The sequence below is a fragment of the Sphaerodactylus townsendi genome, linkage group LG06, assembly GCF_021028975.2.
Source record: "Sphaerodactylus townsendi isolate TG3544 linkage group LG06, MPM_Stown_v2.3, whole genome shotgun sequence".
NCBI lineage: Eukaryota > Metazoa > Chordata > Lepidosauria > Squamata > Sphaerodactylidae > Sphaerodactylus > Sphaerodactylus townsendi.
In genome coordinates, this window is record NC_059430.1 from 130,533,711 (window position 1) to 130,551,007 (window position 17,297).

At 53.2% G+C, this 17,297-nt stretch overlaps 1 protein-coding gene across 2 annotated transcripts; it reads left to right on the forward strand.

Moving 5' to 3' along the window:
* Positions 1-5,832: 5,832 nt before the first annotated feature.
* CALM3 (calmodulin 3) lies at positions 5,833-16,710 on the forward strand. Of its 2 annotated transcripts, XM_048500038.1 has the most exons (6): positions 6,086-6,282; positions 10,124-10,154; positions 10,825-10,968; positions 11,651-11,757; positions 12,180-12,315; positions 15,175-16,710. In XM_048500038.1, the coding sequence occupies exons 3-6, from the start codon at positions 10,899-10,901 to the stop codon at positions 15,201-15,203; spliced, it is 342 nt and encodes a 113-aa protein (XP_048355995.1). In that variant the 5' UTR covers positions 6,086-6,282; positions 10,124-10,154; positions 10,825-10,898; the 3' UTR covers positions 15,204-16,710. The 2 variants fall into 2 exon arrangements, with proteins under 2 accessions (XP_048355994.1, XP_048355995.1); XM_048500037.1 differs by lacking the exons at positions 10,825-10,968; positions 11,651-11,757; positions 12,180-12,315; positions 15,175-16,710 and having other exon boundaries at positions 5,833-6,282; positions 10,124-10,155.
* Positions 16,711-17,297: the final 587 nt, after the last annotated feature.

Below are 17,297 nucleotides of genomic sequence, written 5' to 3' on the forward strand. Positions count from 1 at the left end.
CCCCATCGTCAGCATACCCACCTGGCCATGCTGGTAGGGGCTGATGGGAATTGTAGTTCCTGAACATCTGGAGAGCCGCAGGTTCCCTACCCCTGCGCTAGGGATTCCCACTGGTTTTTCAAAACTCAAACCTTCCAATTTCGTCATTTTTTTCTGGTCCTCTGATTGGCTACCACCTCCTTTCAATACAAGGAAGGTGCAGGAAGTGGCTGCAGATTAATTCAATATTGAGGTTCTATCTTCTTCACGCAACGTGTGATTGGTGTTTGGAATATGCTGCCACAGGAGGTGGTGATGGCCACTAACCTGGATAGCTTTAAAAGGGGCTTGGACAGATTGATGGAGGAGAAGTCGATTTATGGCTACCAATCTTGATCCTCCTTGATCTCAGATTGCAAATGCCTTAGCAGACCAGGTGCTTGGGAGCAGCAGCAGTAGAAGGCCATTGCTTTCACCTACTGCATGTGAGCTCCCAAAGGCACCTGGTGGGCCACTGCGAGTAGCAGAGTGCTGGACTAGATGGACTCTGGTCTGATCCAGCAGGCTTGTTCTTATGTTCTTATCTTTCTCTGAGACCAGGCATAGTGTGTGTGTGTGGGGGGGGGGGGGGGAGCACAGCATCCTCAACTCTTGCCCCACCTGTTGTTTAAGTGTGATCTCTGTGCTTAGCTTGGAGTTGAGTATGTGCAAGCCAGAATCCTACATATGGCTGCCTCAGTCAGACACGCCCTCCCTGCGGAGCCGTTGAGAGCAGCAGCGCCTGCATCCCCAGCCTCTGACAAACCCCGGGCCGATGGAATCATCTTTAATTTTCCCAGCAAGACAGCGAGCGAAACCCCTCCAGGGGACGGAGGCTGCGGACGCCGGTTTTTGCGGTTCTGAGATGAGCTTGGCGCCCGTTTCTCACCCCTGACCTGTTCTGCTTCCCTCTCCCCGCTTCGCCGCAATAGCTGGAGGACGAACTGGTGGCCAGCCAAGAGGCAGAGCGGCTCTCCGGCTCAGATGGGAGCGATTTGGCAGTGCAGGCTGAGGCCTGCCCAACTTTGCCCGTGGTGCTTGGCTCCTGAGAACATGGCAAGAGTTCTGGGCGGAGGCGGCACCTCCTGTACGGGCAGGGCACATTGTTTGCAAACAATAACACTCTGCCCTGCTGCACCAGCTGTCAGGCCCAGTGGCGATGGAAGGGCGTGGGAGAGGCGGAGGAAGAGTCCTTAGTGGGCTGGGAATTGCCTTAGAACCCGGAGCACAGGAATCGGTGGCTTTTGTGCCCTCCCAACCTGGGCTTTCGCCATGGGGTTGTTGTTTTTTTAAGGACAAATTTCTAGATCCCACGGACACGGATGATAGCAGACTCTGGTGATCATTTTCTAGATCCGGCGTGGTGTTTGTGGTTGCCGCGGTGTCCGTCAACACCTTTCCTGCAGCCACCAATTGTTTTTACAAAATGTGTGGGTGGAGACTCAATCGCCCGTGCAGGTTTTTAAAAACGTTGTTTTGGCCGCAGCACTAGGATCTTTTTTTGACTGAAGGTGAACCGTGGCAGCCATTTTGTGGCAGTTCCCACCTCCTGCAGAAGCCATTTTGTGATTGCACCCCTCAGGCTGTGTCAGAATCCCACAAGCGTCCACGGGCTCAGAAGAGATTGACACTTGAAGCAAGACACCCTTGTTCAAAACCCGTTGGAACGAGGCCTGGCCTTAAGACCTAGCAACATGAGGCAATACATAGGATTTGGGCCTGCACAGGCCTGGCTACCAGTATTGACTCAGTCAGCTCCCCCACCTCCCGCTCTGAACGGTTGTGAACTCCTCGAAACACCCTGTTTCTGCCACCACAACACATTCTGGATGCTCTTCCAGGGGCTGGATTCGGCCTCGTGGTCTTCAGCTGCTGATTCCTAACGCACATTTATTTATTTATTTGATTTATATTCCTCCCTCCCCCATAGGGCTCAGGGTGGCAAACAACAGTCACATAAACAACAAAACAACAACCATCATAATAAAATCAGCAAAACATCAATAAAGAACATGGCAAAAAAACATAAATGAGCATAACACAGCAGCATAAGATATAGCAGAATAAAAAGCAAACGTCAATAAGCATAACATAACAACACAATAATAACATCAATTAACAGAAAAACATCCATAAGCATAACATAATAAACCACCTGAGCAGGCTTTCATTTCTATAACGAAGACTACCTATAACAGAACGACTTAAGACTAACCATCTAATCAGTTCATAGCAGTGTCCATACAATAACCAAGCCTAGTAAACTAACCTAAAAATAACATCAATCCTTATACTAAGCCTAATACGTAAACCAACTGTACCTAACAGTAGTGCTATAAACTACAAGCGATATAACAAACTAGCTCTTATGCCATTAAAAGTTTTGGGAACTGGAACAAACAAACTACCTCAAAATAGGATGCCTGAAGTAACTGAGAACCAATGTGGTACAGCACATAGGGCGATTCTGCACACAAGTAAAATAGGTTCGACCCAGTTCCCTGAGAAGGGTACTAACCTAGGTTGAAGCCATTGTTGTTCCCCACTGCAACCAGCTTGATCCCAGCTCGGAGGGCGGAACCATCCTGTGCCTCTTCGTCACTCCGTTCCGATTGGCTGCTGTTCTACGGCCATGTTCTGTCTATCCCCACACACGTTATTTAAAAAACTGCCACAGGAATGGAGGGACGAAGGTGGCGTTTTTTGATTGGCCAGCTGTACGCATGCCCGAAACACTCAGCTGTGATTGGCTGAATGGGGGACTCCTGGCACCAGAGATTCTGCACTTTACTAGAATTGAGCTGAATTCGAGCGTGGTTCCCTGAAAAAGTAGTCGTTCCCAACTGGAGTCGGAAATTTGACCGTTACACGGGGCGAAGCTGGTACAAAACCACGTCGATCCCAGTGGTTGTGCGGAGCACTTAGGTCGAACGCAGCTCGAACTTAGGTCGATAACGCAAGTGCGGAATCAACCATAGAGCACAGGATTTAGGATGCTGGTCAACCAATGGAAGCTCACTAAGCCTGATTCCGCATGGGCCAAAAACAGCGGTGTGAAAACGGTGTGAAAACAGTATAAACCCTTTTACACCATTTTAAACCCTTTTACACCATTTTCACACCGTTTTCGCACTGCTGTTTTTGGCCCCTGCGGAATCAGCCTGAGTGAATCATAAACTCTAAGCCTGGGCTACCTTAAGCGGGTGGTTGTGGGGAAATGGCAGAGGGAATAACTATGTTTTAAGCAGTGGTGGGATTCAAGTAATTTAACAACTGGTTGTTTACAAGCACCACTTTAATAACCGGTTCTGCCAAGTGGTGCGAACCTGCTGAATCCCACCACTGGCTTTAAGCCTCTTTTAATCCCAACTGAAAGGGGGGAAAGGTGGGACATAAATAAACAAATGCAAATGCATTTATATCTGCCCCCTGCCACTGAGCAATGGCAGTCCCCACACACTCAGGCGTTTCCTTTCCAGTACATACGGTAGAGTTCTGCTACAGTCCTGCAGCCGAGTGCCCACGCTCCTGGTCCATCTTGATCCTATTCCTAAGCATGTCATAAAACTTCTCAAGTTGCTAGCTGAGGGTGGCACCTTATGGGGCCTGTGACCAGGCCGCAGCGAAGGCTGAAGCTACTATGAGACCTGAAGCGGCGTTGCATTCCAAACAGGTGTGCAAACCTGTGAGGGTCGTTTTTTAGCTTTTGAGGCAGGGGTGGCGAAAAGCCAGCTCCTGCAATTTGGCTTCTTCCAGGCCGCAGCCTCTGGGCCGCTGGGAGACAACTCGGTAACTTTATCCTCCTGTTGAAGAAGCTTCCAAGTCCATTACAGCCCATGAAAGGCAGAGGAGTTTGCCCGAGCAGAGGTCTCCGTTACAGGAGGTGGCCGGGAGCCATTTACTAAATCGTTAATTTCAGAGCCGGTGATCAGCTTACCCCACAGGCGGCCAGCCAAGTCCGCGTGTGTGGATGGAGAACTTTGGTAAGGCTGGTGGGAAAAGAACAGGGGGTAAAATTAAGACCCACCTCCCTGGCAGTCTGACCACCTAAGTTAAAATTCTCCACGGGGCAATTCCCCACTGGCAGAGTCGACTCAGTTTAGTACTAGGTTCGACCCAGCAACTCCCCACTGCCACTGAGTTCGTCCTTGTTCTGTCCTAGTTTTGTCCCCCTCAGAACTGGAATTTCTGATTCCAGTTATGAAGTACAGCTTCTTCCCTGAAACTAGGTTGGACTCAGTTGTAGAAACTCAGTGGGGAATCGTCAGTGAGGCGACTCTCCCGTTTAGCCAATCAAATACTGGTTTGTGAGCATGGGTAGAACGGGGAGTTGCGAAGGGGGAAAAACGCGCCTTTTTAAAACCGCCATTTTTGAAGCTACGTTGCTATGACAACGAAACTCCCGTCCAGCCAGAGGCCCACGGTTTGTGTATGCGCAGAGCGGGAGAGTCTCGGAGGGAAAAAGCGCGCCTTGTCCGGGCACTGTTTTCATGTTATTTTATTTTATTTAAAAAATTTTCTGTGTTGTCGGTAGTTTAAAAGTTTCAGAGGAAATTCTACGTAGCTAAGTAGCTGCGATGTACGAAAACGTTAAAAAAAAGGATGCACGCTCACGTTTCCCACCGTAAAACGGGAGCCAATGGGAAACGAGGAGCAAAACCAAAGACGATCCCGCCCTCTTGAGCTCAGTTATAGAAGAAATGAGTCGAACACAGCGGCTGTGGGGAGTGACTGGAGTCGACCTAGTTTACAGGAACCGGGTCGAACCTAGCTGAAATCTGCCAGTGGGGAATCGCCCTTGGAGAGCAAGTCCAGAGATGTGCCATAGGTTCGCCATAGGTTCCTACCACAGCCCTAGTAATTGAAATCTTTGGGCTCCGTGACCATTGAGCTGTGGGGGGGGGGGGCAGATGAATATACTGGGGACTGTTATACTGGCTCTGGGGGATAGTTTGTTGTTTTCACTGATTGTTCTCATTGGGCCCATCTTGGGTCTGGGTTCTCTGGGAGAAAAAAAGCTGTCATTGTGTCCAATCAGCCGGCCTTAGCAAGTCCCTTTCTCTCCTTAAGTCCCCTGACTGTGATGTAGAGGCCTGCCTGACAGGGCTGTTGTGTAAGATACTGGGAGGTGGTTTGGAGGTGAGAAACTCTTAGCGGTATTAAGATTTTCTCTCAGGCGTGAGCTTTGGCCACCTTTATAGGGCGGTCACATTTTGCTCCTAAGTAGCAGCCTGTGCCTTTAAGAGAGAGCTGTCAAGGCTGGCAGCAATTCAACTGGTGAAGTTCCCACCCCATTGTGTCCCAGGGATGTGGCCCTGTTTTGGCAGGAGGCTGTTAAACAAACAGGAGTTTTGCCAAAATGCAGGAAACAAAAAAAAGAGAGAAATAAATTTTAATTAAAAAAAAACATTCAAAAGCGGTAAACTTGGCAGAAGAACATCCGCCCGGCATAAAGGGGCGGGGACACGCCCGAGGGGCGAGGCCATACTTCCCGGGGGCGTGGCTATTCCAGTTGCAACGGGCGCGTGGCTTCGAGAAAGGGGCGGGGCTACCGGTTGCAAGGTGGCCGCTGTTGCTCCGCCCCCTCCTCCAGCCTGGTCTATTTGAGTTGGGCTGTACCATGGTGAGAAAGCGCGGGAGCCTCCTCATCCTCGTCTCTTCAAAATTCCTCCAACCGCCGCTCCTTCCCGGGCTGCCCGTGACTCCGCCCCCTCCTCCCCCTCGGTTCCTCCCCCTTCCCCTCCTCAACATGGCCCGCTCCAATTTTGACGCATTGCAGGTGAGAGGCGACCAATGGCGGCGGGACTCTCATTCTGCACCTCTCTCCGGAGCCAATGGAGACGCGCGAGACAAGAGCGTTCTCAAGATCAGGTGTCCTTCCGCCGGGAGCCGGTGAAAAAAGTAGTCCCCCTGTGGGGCCCAAGCCGCGGGCAGGGCGGAGCATGGCGCGGGGCGAGGGCGCTGGGCAGAGCCTCCGGGGCTGCCGGGCCGGCCGGGCCCCTTCCCCTTGGCTGTCGTCGCGCCGCGCCTCCCACAGGAGGGGGCGTGGCCATGGGCGGCCGTTGGCGGAGGGATCTGGAGCGCGCTGTGTGTGGCGGCCTGGCGGTCGAGTGGGGTTCGGCTGCGGTTTCTGCCTCTCTTCCCGACGCCGCTGCTGCTGCTGCTGCCGCCGCCGCCGTTGCTGCCCGTTGACGCCTCCGGGATGCTCAGTCGCTCACGCCCGCCTCAGCGCGCTTCTCCTCCTCCCACCACCCGCCGCCCGCGGTGAGCCCGAGGAGTGGAGGTGGGAGGGAGGGCGGCGGCAGTAATCTCACGGAAGGGCCTTAGTGTGTGTGTGTGGGGGGGGGAGGGGGGCACCGTCACCTCGGGGGGGGGGAAGCTGGAGGGCTCGGGGGGGCGTCCCCGTGGAGGGGGGGGGGGTTGGGGCCTGCACGTGGGCGTGGGCTGTCCTGCGGGGGGAGGGGGGCTTTGGTCCTTTGGTCGGGGGGGGCTGGTTCACGAGGATGCTGTGGGGGGGGGGGGCAGCTAGAGGGAGGAGCCTCAGAGAAGGAGCCGGAGGGGGGGGGAGGCCAGGGCTGGGTGCGGCGTGGACGTGGCCCGGTTTGTCGGGGCGGTGGGGGGGGGCAGGAAACCGTGGGGGAGGCTCCGTGGAGGAAGAGGGTCCCCGCCACGCTCCCCCGGGCGCCCCGCTGCTCCCGCCTGGCGGGCACATCCCCATCCCGGGGGCGCTGAGGACTCGAGGGAGGGGGGCGCCACCCCCGCCGCCGCCGCCGCCTGCAAGATGGCTGGACGACTCCTGGTGGGCCCAGCGCCGTCCATCCCGTCCCGCAGCTCCCCTTTGCCCTGGCCAGGGGACCGTGGGGTGGGGGGGTCATAACCCTTTGGCAGAGTAACGGAGGCGGCTGCAGGCTGCCGCCGCTTGGAGGCGGGAAGCAGGAAGCCCCGGTGCGGCGGCGGCAGGGTGGGTGTGCGTCTGCAGTGGCAGGCCTTGGAGGGCAGCCGTCGGGTCTCTTCCGCCCAGGCCTGGGTTTGTGCACCAGCCTGGCTGCCTGGCCGGTGGGGGTGGGCTGGGGAGCAATTGCCCCCCGTTTGCAGACCCCGAGGCCTCCCCTGCAGGTCCCGGGAGGCGCCGGCTCCTCCGTTCCGCTTGCTGGAGCCTCCTTGCAAAATGGGAGATTGTTTCCTCTCCGGATCCGCATTCTGCTCCGTCGGGTCTCTGGATAATCCGAGCCTGCGGGTGGATTAATATTGGCTGGCTGGCTGCCCTCGCCGTGCTAACCTACTTTCCCGAGCATCTTTCCCCCAGATCGTTCGGGAAGGCCTTGCAGGGCGTCTGCCTCTCTCTTCCCGGCCGGCCTGGCAGCTGTTGCGGGGAAAGACCTAGTGCGAGGCTTGTAAAAGTAAAAGCCAGGCCGAGAGGAGGGAGGGGAGCCTGGATTGCCTTTCAGGACGGGCCTCTGCCTCCTGCCGGGAGTCCATTTCTGTTGCTTTTTTGTCTCCCAGCCAGTGGGCCCTTGTTGGGACGGGATCTGAAACCATCCGTCAGAACGTGAGCCCCAGTGTAAAGGAAGCTTTTAACCACAACACAGTTGCCACTCTTTCCCTCACTTCCAGGGCAATTGTCTGAGGTGGTGGCAGGTGTCACCCCCCACAGTGTGACCAGTCTGTGACTCAGTGTGACGAAACCCTCCCCTGATTCGTGCTCCTGAGCCCTTGATCATCCATCCTTGTTTTTTCCTCTGGACTCTCTCAGAGTTGAGCTCACCTCTGGCCCAGCAAACAGTCCCCTGCCAAAGTTCCCTTTGACTTGAGCCCAGAAGGACTTTTCCAGAATGCTGGAGTTTGTGGGGCTGCAGGGGGCTCCTCTCCCTCCTTCCGAGGCTGCGCCATTCCAAATGCTGCAGCCTTGGCAGTCCCCGGGGCCGTCTGCATTTCCCAAGGAGCAGCTTTTCAGCGGTGTCGGGTGTGCCGGATGCCTTCCGCTCTGGCTCTTGCTGTGCTGCAGTGTGGAGTGGCCAGGACTGCAGGGGAGGCTGGAGTCCAAGCCAGTGGGGGTGGGGGTGAGCTTTTCCTTCCTAAAGCACTGAAGCACCCCTGCGATGGGTTCTGGCTAGCTGCGCCTCAGACTCTCCCTGCCCGGTGCACGAGCACAAACCAGTGAGGCCAGCCAAGAGAGGGAGGATGCGGTGGATCTGTCCGGAAACTACTTGAGGCGCACGCTGCAAAACTCCTTGATGAAAACTAGTGCAAGGCATTGGGCCATGGCATGTATTTGCACACTTTTCCTTGCCCCGAGGGCTCCTGCCATCCCAGTCTCGCCCTGCCCACACACTTTTTTTTAGTGACTGGTTGCACAGTAAGTGAAGGCCCTGGTCCTGTGTGCTAACCACTCCATCACCTTTTTCACAATTGAATGGAATACTGGAACCAGGAAACTGTATTGGGATTGTGGACTTCTGAAACCTGGCTATGTTTGGAGGCCTGCATGGTACAAGTTAGCAGGTCTTGGCTCTGAGAATTCCTCAGATTGGGCACAGGGGAGGCAAAGGGGCAGAGATTCGAGTTGGGGTCAGATTCCTGGAATCCCAGTCGGAATGAGTCAGCAGTGTGGTATTGCCACTTCTTTCCTAGACTTAAGGAAGAGAGATAGTCTTGCTGTGCCACAGGAGAGAGATTTCAAAGAACACTCCAGAGGAATTCACAAACGGATGCCTGGAAGAGGTTGATTTTGGATTGTCCTCATCTCTACCCCTTCTGAGGTGTCATAAAGTTATACTTTCTTCCAGACCTTGAACACCTCATCTCAGCAAAGGGTGAAATTTGCCCCCAGTCTGACTTAGTTATGCTTGGGATTGGGAGAGGATTTCCCCTGGTTCACATTGGCGAGTGACCAGAGGGGGGGCTTTTTGCAGGCCTGCAGGGAAATCCTCTCCCAATCCCAAGCATAGTAAGTCAGACTGGGAAACAGATTTGTTCATTGGCGGCCAGGACACTGGCGGGCGCTGCTCCAAGAGCAGCCTCAGGGGTCTTGTCAGGCTTTCGTGTCTTGCTCTTTGCATGGAGTGTTAGATGCCCTTTTTGTTCTGGAGCATCCGACCGAATGAGGTCGCTTCCTGCCTCATGAACAATCACTTAGATTTGCTCTAGTTTTCTCTTCGTTGTTCCTGCCTGACAGAATCTGCAGGCAGAGGGCTCGCTGTTGTCCAGGTGCCTTGAAGAAGGGTTGACAAGTGACAGGTCATGTTGTGGTGAAAAGTGACAAAAGGGGCTGTCCTGGAGTGGGGGCATCGAGTGGGGGCTGTACAAACATTACAGGTGTTGTGACCAGGTGACTTTCCAGCTGTCTCTGTGTTCTGACATCCTGCCAACTGATTCTTGTCTGTGGAAATTCATTGCAGGCAGCTGTGGCTGAGGCGCGGCAAGTCATGTTCTGAAAGCTGGTTCGGCTCCTGAGAAGACTGTGCTTCTTTATTTCATTTATAACCCTGTCTTTCTCCCCACTGGAGACTCAGATGGGGTTACATCAGTCTCCTTCCTGCCTGGCCTTCACACCCAAGACTCTCGACCGACAAGGGCCTGATGTTGAACTAGTCAGTAGATCTGTGAGGTAGGTGCAGCTGACGGTGTGGCTGACTAGCTCAACATCAGGCCCTTGGAGGTCGAGAGTCTTGGGTGTGAAGCCCAGGACAGACCCACATAGCCTATGACCGTGGTGGCGAACCTTTGGCACTCCAGATGTTATGTACTACAATTCCCATCAGCCCCTGCCAGCATGGCCAATTGTAGGGGCTGATGGGAATTGTAGTCCATAACATCTGGAGTGCCAAAGGTTTGCCACCACTGGTCTATGACCCAGCCTAGCAGTCCTCTGGCGTTTGCCATCACAAGCCTTGGGAATGGAAGGCTGGCAACCCCGCGGGAGGCCTGAGCACGTCCCTGTTGGACAGCCCTTGTCATGGTGTGTTCCAAGTGGCCGAGGCTGACAGGAGAACAGCCTCTGTGCCAGCACGTCTGGACTGAGGGGGTTGGTGTGACTTGCAGAGCCTGACGGAAGGGGTCTCCAGGATTAAACCAGGCAGTGACTTTGCTTTTGCATCTCTTCTAGGCTGACCAGCTAACTGAAGAGCAAATTGCCGGTGAGTTCCCCCTCCCCCCCTTGTCTCTGTGTGATGATTTTGACTAAGGGTGGACAGTGGGGCAGCTCCTTTTCCCCTGGATCTGGGTCCTGGCTTTCAGTGGATTCTGTGAGTAAAGCAGGGAAGGAGTCCACTTCTGATTTTGTTAGTGTGAGAGTCAGGAAAGTCTTGCTAGGCCAGTGGTGGCGAACCTTCGGACTCCAGATGTTATGTACTACAATTCCCATCAGCCCCTGCCAGCATGGCAACACACAATTGGCCATGCTGGCAGGGGCTGATGGGAATTGTAGTACATAACATCTGGAGTGCCAAAGGTTCGCCACCACGGTGCTAGGCAGACTTCCTTTCATTCATTTGAAATGGTTGTTTCCCCAATTGCTGGCCAGAAGGGGGAGGGGGCAGAGCTGCCAAAGCCCACTCTGAAGCACTCAGGCCATTGGGATGGGAAGATGTCATCAAAATTTGGGGCACATAAAGTCCATTCATGTTCTTCCGTTGCAGGAAAGTGTTAAGCCTTCCTGAGCGATAAAGCAGTCCGTATAAAGCTGACAGAGTTGCTCTTTCTGTCCCAAGAGTTCAGGGTGGGAGAAAATGTGCATAGGTGTCATCTCCAGTGGGTGGCCAATACATGGCCTCTGCCTGGGTTCTAATGCCCCCTGCTTCCCCCCAGAATTCAAGGAGGCCTTCTCCCTCTTCGACAAGGATGGGGACGGCACCATCACCACGAAGGAGCTTGGCACTGTGATGCGGTCTCTGGGGCAGAATCCGACTGAGGCTGAGCTGCAGGACATGATCAATGAGGTGGATGCAGACGGTGAGTGGCTCAGGAGCAGCAGGGAGAGACCACAGCATGAATGCAGCAACAGTGTGGCTTTGAACAACCCCTTGACACAGTTGTCTTGGTTAGGAGCAAATCAGCAAGAGGCAGTGACTGAGTCAGCTCCCATGCGCTGCCTCTTTAGAAGGAACAAGTGAACTTATTTGATGTGGTCAGCATAATGAATGTGGTTGGGATGACGGAGGGGATCGGAACTGACTTTGTTCTAGCCAGAGGGGAGGTGGAATACCCTGTGGAAGGCAACACACAGTCACCTGGGGGCTCCCAAAGGGTCTTGCTCGACTTCCCAGGCACTCCAGGCTTGATTTGACCACCCTGCATGATCCAAGGTGCTGTGTATTCAAGCTGGCTTAAATCATAGCAGCATGTTGGTTGAAGGTCACGTGTGATGAGAAGGGCCTTAAACATGGTGCCCGCACTCAAGGCATCCTTCCACTTCTCCAAGATGCTGAGTCAGCGGAATGCCAACAGGTCAGGCCTCTTCCTGTTGACCTAATAAGCCTTGACGTTTTATTGATCCAATGAGAATCATCTAGATTAAGCCCGCCTCAAATTGACCAGGACCTGCTTTGATTCAAGGACTCAGCATCGCGCGACCTCCAGTCCAGGTGTACAACCTGCCGGCTCCAGCTCATTGATGTTGATTAATTTTTTTCAGGAAATGGTACCATTGACTTTCCAGAGTTCTTGACCATGATGGCCAGGAAGATGAAGGACACGGACAGTGAGGAGGAAATCCGGGAGGCTTTCAGAGTGTTTGACAAGGTGAGGAAAAGGAAGTCCATTTGCTGTTTCAGGTCCCTTTTGAGGGCCATGGGGATGGAAGATCTGAGCCTGGAGTTGCCAGAACTGAGAAAGGAGCAGATCTGGAGTTGCTTTATGTCCCCCTCAGTCAGGGCTCCCCAGCCAGTGAGAGAACACAGACAGTTGACAAAATGGCTGCCATGGATGGTGGGGGAAGACCCATGAGGCAGTTCCTAACAAAGGAGCCTTCTGCAATGGAGGGATCTGCCTCCAAATGGGAGCCAGTGACAGAAAGAACGGTGATGCCCCCTGGGCCCCTGCAGTGAGGTGGACAGATGCCTGGCCGGGCTCTTTGCATTCAGGGCAGAAGCAGGCAGGCACTGCCGAGTACATTGGTGGCCCCATTCGGGATCATTGCCTTAAAGAGTCTCCTCTGCTTCCAGGATGGGAACGGCTACATTAGTGCAGCCGAGTTGCGCCATGTGATGACAAACTTGGGGGAGAAGCTGACGGATGAGGAGGTGGATGAAATGATACGGGAGGCGGATATTGACGGGGATGGGCAGGTCAACTATGAAGGTGAGTGTGTGGCGGCGAGAGGAGTTTGCTGCCTGCTGCTAGCAGCTCTGCAACTGAGCCTGTAGGCCTGAGGTCTCGCCTAAGAGACAGCATGAACTGCGAACTCGGGCCCTCGGTGGTGCTTCTCAAACCAGATGTGTCCCAAGCCTCATTCCCAAGACACATTCACATGTGTCCTTTTTTAAAAAAATAATGTTTATTAAATTTTCCATATCATACACAAACGAAAGAATAATAGCATTTTTTTAAAGCAGTTGAAAGGTTTACTTAATACTTTCCCCTACTTGGGGATTGTCTTAATCTATTAACTCTACCTACATCAATCAGCTTGAACTTCAACCAATCGTTATTACACATCTCAAAAATCAAATCGAATATCACATACTAGCCTGATTTCTTATACTAATTTAACTCATTGCATTGTTTCCACTCCTTTAACAGAACAGGTAAGATTAAAAAAAGAGTCAGTTTACAAAAGTTCAGAAGATACAACCATGTTCCAGTCCTTTAGTATACTTGAAAAGAAGTCCCAAAGAATTCCTTCAGCAATGCCCAATCTTTATGTGTATCCTTGAGTTGCAATTTCCCAGTCAGTAAATCTAGGTCCATATAAGTCCATATGTGTCCTTGATATCATGCAAGCACTGCAGTTGTTTAGAGAGAGACTTTTTGAATCTCAAGCCTTGTAGGTCAGCAACGGCCTGGACACCTGAGCTGTGAACCATGTGGAAATTCCCTCATGAGTCAGCAGTGAGACTGAACCTAGAGTTAAAGACTTTGACCTCAAACCACAACATCCCCTGTCAGCTTTTGAATTTTCCAGGGCTGGATGTTAAGATTAAAAAAAAACCCACCTCTAGTCAGCGCAAAGGTAGCTAAGATCCATGGCTGTCAGAAGAGCATTTTGTTCCTGGCTGCAGGCCAAAGGATTCACCCCTCCCCCTTTCCCCTTTGCTCTAAAGCAGTGGTTCCCAACCTTCCTAATGCCGCGACCCTTTAATACAGTTCCTCATGTTGTGGTGACCCCCAACCATAAAATTATTTGTGTCTCGGTTCCTAAGACCATCGGAAATATGTGTTTTCCGGTGGTCTTAGGCGGCCCCTGTGAAAGGGTCGTTTGACCCCCAAAGGGGTCGCGACCCACAGGTTGAGAACTGCTGCTCTAAAGAAATCCCATCTCACTGAAGCGTTCTGAGATGTGTTAACCTTGGTTGGATTTTGCTGCGGAACCAAATCCTGATCCGTCCTTCTGTTTTCTTTCATTTTGAGAGGCAGGTGTGGTCCTTGACTCTCGACATTTGTCAGGTGTCTTGGATGCTGGCCGTAAAATTGGGTGTTTTTTTGTAAAGGCTAGCCACGTTTCAAAGCTTGCAGGACACCTTTTGTTTGCAGCCGTGTTAAAGAACATCTTCCTGCCTCCTGGCACGGGTCTCAATCAGAGCAGCTGTTTAGCAGGCCGAACTTTTCTCCTCCATCCTTTTTTGCTTCACCTGCAGTCTTGCTATATCAAAGAATGATTTTGTCTGTTGCTTTTCCATAAGGGTGGACCTACAAGGGCTCTCCACAAAAAGAGCGTTAGTACAACACCCCCCCCCATTTCCAAGTGAGACACAAGCATAGTGAAGTTCCCTCCACAAAAGCTTGATTGGCATCTTTAGGGAGATAAACAGGTGCTTCATGGAGGGATGATCCCAGCCAGCCATGCAGAAGAAGAAGAGTTTGGATTTATATCCCCCCTTTCTCTCCTGCAGGAGACTCAAAGGGGCTGACAATCTCCTTGCCCTTCCCCCCTCACAACAAACACCCTGTGAGGTGGGTGGGGCTGAGAGAGCTCCGAGAAGCTGTGACTAGCCCAAGGTCACCCAGCTGGTGTGTGTGGGAGTGCACAGGCTAATCTGAATTCCCCAGATAAGCCTCCACAGCTCAGGGGGCAGAGCTGGGAATCAAACCCGGTTCCTCCAGATTAGATACATGAGCTCTTAACCTCCTACGCCACCGCAGAAGCAAGCCTTTTAAGACCACAGAGAACGACGTGGTTCAAAACATTTAAAAAGTAGGGATGACAGTTTTATTTAGAAGCCCCTTCTGGCCCCCCCCCCCCCCCCCCGATTCTGGAAGCCTGTCCTGAGCGGGAAAACTGTCCCTCTGCAGGGAAGGAGGTCCAAAGTTCAGGGATGATTGAGGAGGAGGAGGTTGGTGTCGGATCCCTCCGCAGCCTCTCTGCAGTGCAGGAAGGAAGGGATTCTGGAAGCTTGGTGGCTGGACCCCAACTGGTGTCTTGTGCTTGCTGGATGGACTGGACTCCCATTGGCATTCAAACTGTTTCCAGACTGCCTTCAAGGGCAGCCCCACATGGAGGAGGCGGCAGCCGTCTAACTGGCTGTTGCAGGGGCGCATCTGGCCAGGCCTGCCTTCTTGAGAGTTCTGGGAAATGTGTCTAAATTCATGCATTTTCGTGGCCCTACAAAAAGATGTAGGGATTTGTTGCTGCAGTCCAACACAGCAGCTTACAGTGCTTGTTGTGGAGTGCATTCCCTGCAGCAGTCCAGTTCTGGGGGGGGGGGGGGGGTCCCCTGTCCGCTAGTTTTTTGGTGGGGGCTAAGTAGGCTTCATTAATTTTTAATGCAGATGAGTAGATTCTTCTGAGAAGAGAGCGTGTTTTTGCTCGTCCTTTGTTAGAACTTGGGTCTGAGAGGATGACAAGCTATTCTATTAAGAATGGATGTGACTTGGGGCGTTACTGGGGTGAATGGTGGGAGCAGAAACCATCCAGGGTGGGTCTCCTTGCGGTGCGGAAGGGCGGGCATCTGAACGGAACCCTCTGACTCATTGGCCCTCCTTTGCCTGTGTCTCTTGCAGAGTTTGTGCAGATGATGACTGCAAAGTGAGCCCTGCAGAGCGGGCAGCTGGCAATGCCCATTCTCCTTCGATACTTTTTCTCCACCACACTCTCTACTTAAGTAACCTGGTTCTCTACGCAAACAATCGGCTGTGGAATAAATCTGACCAAGCAATTAAAACGAAAAGAAAAGAACAAATCTTCCCAAGCTGCATGATTGCACTCCTCCCTCCCTCCTCTTCTTGCTCTTCCTTCCTGTCTTCCTTCCTTCCCCCTTCCAGTGCAGCCCCTTAAGACCCTGGAGACACACACACACACCCCCCCCCCCCCCCCCCCCCCAGCCTTGTGGATGTCTTTGTTTCCATCGGGTCTTCTGTTCGGCAGTCTGGGCTGGCCCTTCTCCCAGGGCGCAGATTCTTTCTCTTTCATTTAAGAATCCACACGATGGGGTGGAGAAGAGCGCAAACCCTTCTTACTCGTGTTGCATGTGTCTGGCACTGTGGTTGTGCAAATTGGCCTGGTGGTCGCCATCAAAGGTCTTGCCCCAAGGAACACCGAGGGGGGTATGAGGAAGAAACTGGGGAGGGTCTTATTTTTCTTGGGAGGGGGGGAACCATCCCAAAACACTCAGAGTGTGCGGCTGAAGGTGGATTTCAGAGTGCTCCATCAGCATGCCTTGGGGAAGAAGCTGGGAGGGGGGGAGTTGGCAACATTTGATTGGCTCTTTTAAAAAAATCAAAGCCCCCCCCCTCCTCCAACAAACTATCAGCAATGTCAACTTTTGTCTCTGCTCTCAAACCCTGTATAGATTGTAAATGTCCTTCCAGCTTCCTAAGCATTTGTGTCTGGACATGGGAGCTGCTATGTAAATACCTGATGCTGCCAGCCCGCTCAGGGCGTCTGCGTGCAGAGGTGGCAGGTGCTTCTGGTTGGTGGCTGGGGGAGGGGAGGGGAGGGGGGGGGTTGAGGTGTTGGGCTAGAGCCGCAATAAAACAGTGAAGCCCCTGCGGAGTGAACGCAGGCTGCGCCAGGACTCCCATCCCCCCGCCCTCCTTCCTTGTGCGATGCTTTTCTTTTTGTCGTGGCGCTCTCTCAATTAACACTTGTCCCCGCTGCAGCTTGGCTTGGACCGTCTGTGCTCTAGATGTCGCTTTTCCCTTTGCCTCCGCGCGCCTCCCCCTTTCCTTGCGGCAAACGGCATGAGCTGCAAATCAGCTTCTCTTTTTTCACGTTTATTTTTTAATCAACGAAAACGACAAAAAACAAGTTTTTGGAGGGGAAAACGGAAACCAGCAGTGGCATTTCCCCGAAGCCGGGTGAATGAAGAGTGCTTTGCGCGCAGTCCACGGACGGGTAGGACCACGCCTCCTCGATTTTCCAGTCTGCGGCACCCTTGGTGTGAGCTGGAGGGGTCTTCTTGCCTGAGAACTTGGAAAGGGGGCGTGAGGGAAGGTCGGAACGAGGGTGTCCTTGAAAGCAGGTGGTGTTGTATTCAGTTCAAGCTGTGAAAATAAAATTATATCAATGTTTTCCAATAAAATGCAGTGACTACCTGAGTTGACTGGTGTTGCTTTGAACTTGGCAGCCCTTTTACTCTGCTTCCTGACAGCTGGCTTCATCCTTTGGATGTAGCCCCCCTCTCCTCCCCCGCACACACACACGCCCCAGTCTGGCGGGAGAGCACAGCGTGGACCTCCTTTGGGAAGCGATTGTGTAGCTGATTTTTCGCCCCACTGTTAGCTGATGGACATCATCCCCCTTGTGCGGGTGTAATCTTTTGACACCCCCCTCCCCCAGCTTGGGGGCAGCAGCTTTGACTCTCACTTCAGACAGCCCCACGGGGCTGCTTTCCTTGCAGAGGACAAGGGGCCGGGTGACCAACCAAAAGGCTTCACGTGAGCGGCAGTCGCTTCTCAGAATGTCCTGGCCAGTCAAACAGTTACGGGGCTGCTGCTGGCCCAGCGTGGGACATCTTTCCTGGGAGCCTGCGTGAGCTCACCCCGTCAGTGTCCGGCTTGCGTAGCAAGGGGTCACTCTCCGAAATGTCACTCGTGCCATATTCTGAGAAAAAGGACTGAGCTACTCTGCCGCTGAGTCCTGGAGGCTGACTCGGCTCCACACTCTGGGGTGGGGGGGCGAGGTG

Excerpts from the sequence above, each read along its gene's own strand:
- CALM3 (XM_048500037.1), top strand. The coding sequence starts at position 5,853 with ATGGAGACGCGCGAGACAAGAGCGTTCTCAAGATCAGGTGTCCTTCCG.